Here is a 7,500-nt window from a genome sequence, read left to right as displayed (position 1 = left end):
TTGCAAGAGGGTCGTAACTCCAAATTCCTGATTTTTCAGGAGACGCATTTGAAAGTTGCTAAGTCCTATGAATTTGATCATGTTTCACAAATCTTCTTAGTGCCATCTCTCGGCCGCTAATTCACCTAGATTTACGACTCTTTTACCAAAAGATGCAGAATCAATTCGGCAATCTTGTACACCATATAACTCAAAACTAGCAAATTTGGAGTTACGACCCTCTTGCAATGAGGTAGCGATATGGTAACACGAGTAGGTTTCATGTGTATTATCAATTTCTCAGTTGCCATTACCATTAACAATCCTCTATGTCATTCTTGACCTGGATTGTTGAATACAACTTCATGTTTTCTATATTTATTGCCCATAATCCTGAATAAATATATTTCATCCTCCATATATTTAGGGCCACATACACGTGTTACTTCTAAAAACAATATAGTGAACTGTGATTCCTTAACCTTATTGTTGCTGCAGAAACGAAAACACAAATGTAGAAATGTTTATGGGGTTTCTGTACAAATCATAATTGAACCCGTTATTTTAACTATGTATATGGCAATCTAGGAAACAGGGCAAAACTGGAATACATTTTCACTGCTCCCAGTAAGGAATATATCATATACAAATTCATAACTAATTTGCTTATCTCACGAGTTTGTACCTTTATGAAACCCTACTTTTGTGACTTTTTGTAACACTCTGCCCATAAAGATATAAAATAGCAATGTAGACTTCATAAAAAATCCTCCCTAACCCACTTATGGAAGGGATCAGCAACTCTTCTGTCTAGATATTCTAACTCTTGTCTTAATGCCTTCATAAAACAATTAATAACTCAACAACTGACCTCCATATCAAAATCTACATTGCATCACATTTATTTATTTCATCATTAACTTTTTCAGTTCATACTGTATATGCCACAGACGACCTTTTTCCTATTTACTTTCAAATTCTCCACATAACTTTCATAATAAATAATCGGTTCAAAAATCTCTTTCGTGTCTACTCCAAGTGGTTCTTTCCCCATCAATCCTTCAGTTATGTTTTACTTGTTCAATTTACGCATTCTCTATTATTATTATTATTACTATCCAAGCTACAACCCTAGTTGGAAAAGCAAGATACTATAAGCCCAGGGGCTCCAACAGGGAAAAATAGCCCAGTGAGGAAAGGAAATAAGGAAATAAATAAATGAAGAGAACAGATTAAGCAACATTATACACATTTAATTTTCACAGTCTCCTTTACCACCTTAAACTTTATGTAAAGGAAGAATCATTACTCTGAACAATTTCTTTAGAACATTTCCTCATCTAGACATACAATATGTTCCTAATCGGGTGGTTGAATCGGTGGAACTTCAAAAGTTCAAAGTTGGAGCAAATGCTTTTTTTGTTGACCAGGCGGACATAGTCTTTTTATAGTTTATTTATGACATATTTGTTTTTTGATGTTGTTGATAGTTTATTATATGACATGTCTGTTTTGACGTTGTTTCTTATTTTAGAATGATTTATTGTTAATTTGTTCTCTTCATTTATTTATTTCCTTATTTCCTTTCCTCACTGGGCTATTTTTCCTTGTTGGAGCCCCTGGGCTTATAGCATCTTGCTTTTCCAACTAGGGTTGTAGCTTGGATAGTAATAATAATAATAATAATAATACTAAGGTAATCACTCACATCAACATGTCACCTTAGCTCAGTGTTTCCCAACCCTGGGGTAATTTACCCCAGTGGGGTAATGGACCCGTATTTTTTGGGTAATCATGTTGTTCTGAAATTGAGTTATTCACATTCCCATAATTATTGCCATAATTCATACACAAGATCTCCATTAAAATGGAAAAGTTTTACATTTGTTTTGGATCCTTAACTATAAGCAGCCAATAGCGGGCTACATGATCCATACAGTTCATCAGGTGGCTGCAAAAAAAACCATCCGATGTTACCGGGTATATGTTCAATGGGGTCATTGATTAGTTGGAAATAACATTTTGGGGTAATCATTTAAAAAAGGTTGGAAAACACTGCCTTAGCTCCTCACTTGTACAATGCCCCACTTTTGGGGTATGATGATAACATTTTCATATAGAAAATATGATTGTTTTAATTAATAATTGAATGAGAGAATCATAGCTTTGCCAGCATCATCTGCTTTCCTGTTTAAATAACCAGTCAGTCATTCCTGATTTTTCTTTTGACCTCAGTATCCATACTTGAATGCTTAATTTGCTCTACCTAGTCATTTTCGTTACTTCCATGAAAACTTTCATCAATCAATATCTCTTTTTTAGTCTTCTTTTTATAGTATCCAGAGTATCATTAGATATCAATGGCTTTCTCCTTGTCCTAATTGTCTACATCAAGCTTTATCAAATATCAGCTTAGGGCAAAATTATATGCCTGTTATATATCATTGTTTGTTTGTTTTTTTGTTTATAACTTGTCCCACCTTATGTGGGGCACGGTCTCTTGTTTTGTTATACCAGTCAGATATAATCCCAATTAGGTACAGTATGCTAGAAACAACTTTTGTAAACAAACCTCTCCTCTTAGCAGAGAAGAGCCACTTGTCCTTGTCCTAAACTTTACAACCAACTGACCGATATATGTTCTTAAAATCACCTAATTCTTCGTTAATTTTCTGGTCGTTTTCTCTTAAAGTCTCTAATACTGCGAATCAATTCCTACGATTAATTGTAAATGTTTCTCTGTACTCCTCTTCTGGTGTGTCAATGAGGAGCTGGTAATCACAACCAATATCTGCAAATCTATAAATTCTTACACTTTCTCAAACGCCTTCTTTCTTTATCAACGGGTATATGAGTCTTTCAGTCGAGAAACATGCCAAGCACCATTTTTAAAAAGTGTCAGAAATCGCGATTGAAAATTGCCAATTTTCAAATTATTTATATCATTATTATTATTATCATTATTATCATTATTATCAATATAGTAATAATAATAATAATTATTATTATTATTATTTTTCAATCGCGATTTCTGACACTTTTTAAAAATGGCGCTTGGCATGTTTCTCGACTGAATGACTCATATGATCTATTTGATTTTTGCAATTTCCACATAGCGAAGTCCATGTATATTTGTGGATTTCCTTGTGCTGGAAAAGAATACCTCCAATAAAAAGATTGTTTGTTGAAAAAAAAAAATTATAAAAAGTGCTCCATTTTCATTTGCAACGCCAAGACCCTCAACACCCATCAAATCCTTTATACCTTGATTATTCCTCCGAAATATAGCATTGAGGTCACCGATCACAATTTTCATATCTCACATTGGGATCTCATCTATTACACTCTGCAGTTCTTCACAGTATTCATCTTTCCTTTCTGCAGGGGCATCATTTGTTAGTGCATAGCATGCTTGTTAAACTTTGTGCATTTAGCTATCCACTGCTCTGATATTATCATACTTTATATATATATATATATATATATATATATATATATATATATATATATATATATATATGATATATATATATATGAGATATATATATATATATATATATATATATATATATATATATATATATATATATATGATATATATATATATATATATATATATATATATATATATATATATATATATATATATATATATATATATATAGATCTCGCCTTGGTCTAAGATTTCTTTACCATTTCCCTTAGAACGTGTTTCACTTAGGGCCAAGATATCCAAACTATATTTCATGAAATTCTTTCTCCACTTGCTGTAATTTCCCAATCTGATTCATGGTTCTGACCTTCAAATTACCAATTTAAAATTTTTCTTTAGCATTCAAAAACTGGGAGATTCTTAGCCCCTCGCTACGCCCGAGACTGTGATCCATTCTGCTCTTTCCAGAGACTGACCAAAATCCATAGAGGATTCATTGGCTAGATTTATCGAAGGATAGCCAGTTAATTGTGATGAGCAGTGCCTATGTAACAAAGGCAAGTGACCCCTGCAAGTTTACACTAATTCCAGTAACCACCCACCCGGCATCAGGAGAATAAGTCGAAAAGACATCTTGTCTATCGCCATAAACCCAATCCGTCACCCTGCTGCCAGTGACTTCTTCGAGATTTAGGAGGCCATTTCCTTCACATACAGTTCTCGTTATTCCACCATGTTGCTCATCCGCTTATATAACCGTTTGCAAACATGGATTTCTAAGATATACCGTCTTGCTACAACAGTGGAGAAAAATAGTATTCCAAATCAACTCAAATGAAAAGGAAAATCGACGAACATAACGACCAGCCTCTATTCAATAGACCGTCAGATACTTACATTCTCCTCTTTAACATAACGGACTTGAAATCTTTCGTCGCTGCTGTACGACTGTGTCCCAACTGTTAAAAGGTGGTAGTCCCTCCTTCGAATCCAAGAAACCTGAAACGGAACAATAATCTCTTAGAACGATTATATCGAAGGAGAATACATTCATATGAACACACAAACACACACACACACACACATATATATATATATATATATATATATATATATATATATATATATATATATATATATATATATATATATATAGATATATATATATATATATATATATATATATATATATATATATATATATATATATATATATATATATATGTATGTATATAGTGTGAGTAACATGAAGATAATGAAAATATTCAGGTATTAATTAATTCCTTACACATTTCCATTCATGGCTAAATTACTTGTGGGGTGTCAGCTGTCATAATTTCCTGCAAGCCACACACGCACAAACGCACACGCACGCACACACACACACACACACACACACACACACACATATATATATATATATATATATATATATATATATGTGTGTGTGTGTGTGTGTGTATATATTATGTGTGTGTGTGTAGGAGCTTAATATAATTCCATAAAAACCGGTTTAGTTGATTAGGTGACATTGATTACTTGTTTAATGCAGACGTTCGGTGAGTGCATGTTGACCCTTTTTTCTGAAAATTTAACATTACTTACTGATTCAAAGTCACGGGTTGTTACTTTTTTCATGGCAACCAGCTTCAAGTGATGATTTTTAGTTCTGTTATGTGGATCAGTAAATTCTATAGGTAGCCATTCGAGATACTACCGCCGGAGAGATATTAGGTCCTTTGACTGGCTAGGGGCGGTACTACATTGGATACCCCTCTGGTTAAGACTCATATACTGTATTCCTTTGCCTACACATACATAGACTAATCTAGCTTAATGTTTACGCAATCTCCTCTTTCCTCAAACACCCGACAGCACTAAGAAAAGAGAAAAAAATGTTCTTCACTCAAGGTGTTATACTACAGCTCTGTCATTGAGTTCTCTTGCTTGCGGGTACACTCAGGCTTAGGCTACTATTGTATGTTTCCTCATTTCCTATCTACAATGGGCTATTTTGCTTGTTGGAGTGATTGGGCATATAGTATGCAGTAGTAATAATAATAATACACATCGTGAATATTTTGTTTCTTCATGCAGAACACCAATTGACATCAAAGATCAGCGAATTCCCGTCTACAACTTCTTAATCTGAATAGGATTGGCTAACGGTAATAGGCCTAACAGACGTGCATAAGAGTTTCATTGGAGGCTTTTGAGATGATATGGCATGTTACAAATCAAGTCTGTTTGTCTAGCAGAGAGTTAACTCGCTACCCCGGTAAGTAATGAGGACCAGGGTCCTCAGGTGCAGTTAAGGGTAGGTGGGTGTGGTTAGTTTAGACAGCTTTCTTGAATTTCACTCGTTCTGTGTCTTACCGCCCCCCCCCCCCCAAAAAAAAAAGCCTGTGATTTTCCATTGCAGCATCACATGCTTGTTGCTCTCAAAATGGGTTCTGTATCTCTGAAACTACCCATTTCTGCAGTGGATATGGGTTTTATTAACAGAGATGTACAACAATTGGTCAAGGGCATGAATCATTGCGCAAATCCAGCAATTTTAAAGGGGGTTAAGAGGGTGAAAACATGACCAAAGCAATTGGGGGCCTAAGGGACGCTGTAATGCAGCTGAAAGCTGACGCAATTTTAAGCATTTTAGAGCTATATTTTCATGTATTTGAAACCAATTTCACCTTAAAATTGAATGTCTTAGGGGAAAATGCACTATGCAAAAAAAAAAAAAAAAAAAAAAAAAAAACCCTTAAAATTGAATGTCTTAGGGGAAAATGCACTATGCAAAATAAAAAAAAAAAAACCTTAAAATTGAATGTCTTGGGGGAAAATGCACAATGCAAAAAAAAAAAAAAAAAAAAAAAAAAAAAAAGGCATCTCGATAAAAAGATATCAAGCATTCAGCAGTAATCTCTATAATTACCTTCGGTACAAGACTACTTTCCCGGAAAAATCTCATTAAATGACGGCTACATCTGAGTTAGTTATATCTGTAATTATTGGATCTTGCACCCTTCCTTCCAACTATTATCCTGAAGCAATTCGCGACCCCTTGAATTGTAATCAGTCTCTCCACTTCTTTCAACTTGATTCATATCAGAAATGCAATCTCTTTGTCTACAGATCATATAGTAATTTTTTACCAAGAGAGAGAGAGAGAGAGAGAGAGAGAGAGAGAGAGAGAGAGAGAGAGATGATTTCACCCTTTCACATCTTTATTACCATTCCTCTTGTAGCAACTATTGAATGGAAGATATTGATTACTTTGTTCAAGTTTCATCAATGCATGAAGGTTTTCGTATAATTCAAGCTTTATTTCATTTCTTCATATTAGAAATTTCTGCGAAGAAAAGCCTGGTTATTATTTCTTTAAATATTTCCCCGTTTTTCCTTTTGATCTTCCTTTCTCCTAATTACTGTACTTTTTTAGGAAAACAACAAAAACCACTATATTAGATACCTAACAAATTAAAATATCAGATTTATTTGAAACATATATTACATTCAGAAAAGGTGGACTCTTTGAACAATTATAGAATTATGGAGTTTTCATGCCACGTAGATTAGTTAATCATATTGTATTTCAATATTACAAATTATATTGAATAAAAATGTCAATCACATTCTTTTACCTCCAATAAAATATTTACAAAAACATACCTCATGTAATTTCTATGAAGGCATTGATGATACTTTAATTGGAAGCACCTTAGTCCTAACTGTATCAAGACTGTCTATCAGTTGTTTCACCCAAACACCATTAAGTTGTGGGGATTTTGGGTGAATCTCAAAGTATGTTGAGTATTCTACAAAGCTTGCAGTCTGACAGGCTGAAGAATTAGGAAGCCTTTGCAACCTAAACCAATACCGAATAATAGAAGACTTTTGGTAAAGGTCTAACGGTAATTCTCCAGCGTCAACAAGGAGCCTTGGAATAGGCGAAATTTTAAAAGCTCCTGTTGCCAATCTGATACCAGTATGGTGTATGGAATCTAAAATATTTAGTCGACCTGGGGTGGCTGAGGAGTATATCTCACACCCATAACTAATTTTTGAAAACATTAAGTCTTTGTATAACT

General features: G+C 33.9%; 1 protein-coding gene across 2 annotated transcripts in view; it reads right to left on the bottom strand.

The window, feature by feature from the left end:
- Window positions 1–7,500, bottom strand: part of LOC137653079 (leucine-rich repeats and immunoglobulin-like domains protein 1) — a 116,916-nt gene that overhangs the window by 84,311 nt on the left and 25,105 nt on the right. For both annotated transcript variants that reach the window (XR_011046378.1, XM_068386475.1), the window contains exon 3: window positions 4,310–4,411. Coding sequence is in view for 1 of the 2 variants with exons in the window: in XM_068386475.1 (XP_068242576.1) it covers window positions 4,310–4,411 (102 nt within the window). In the remaining variant the exon portion in view is untranslated. The remainder of the gene's footprint in view (window positions 1–4,309; window positions 4,412–7,500) is intronic.

Source organism: Palaemon carinicauda, chromosome 14, assembly GCF_036898095.1.
Source record: "Palaemon carinicauda isolate YSFRI2023 chromosome 14, ASM3689809v2, whole genome shotgun sequence".
Taxonomy (NCBI): Eukaryota; Metazoa; Arthropoda; class Malacostraca; order Decapoda; family Palaemonidae; genus Palaemon; species Palaemon carinicauda.
Note: the sequence above shows the minus strand (reverse complement) of the source record. Positions and strands in the feature narration are given on the sequence as shown.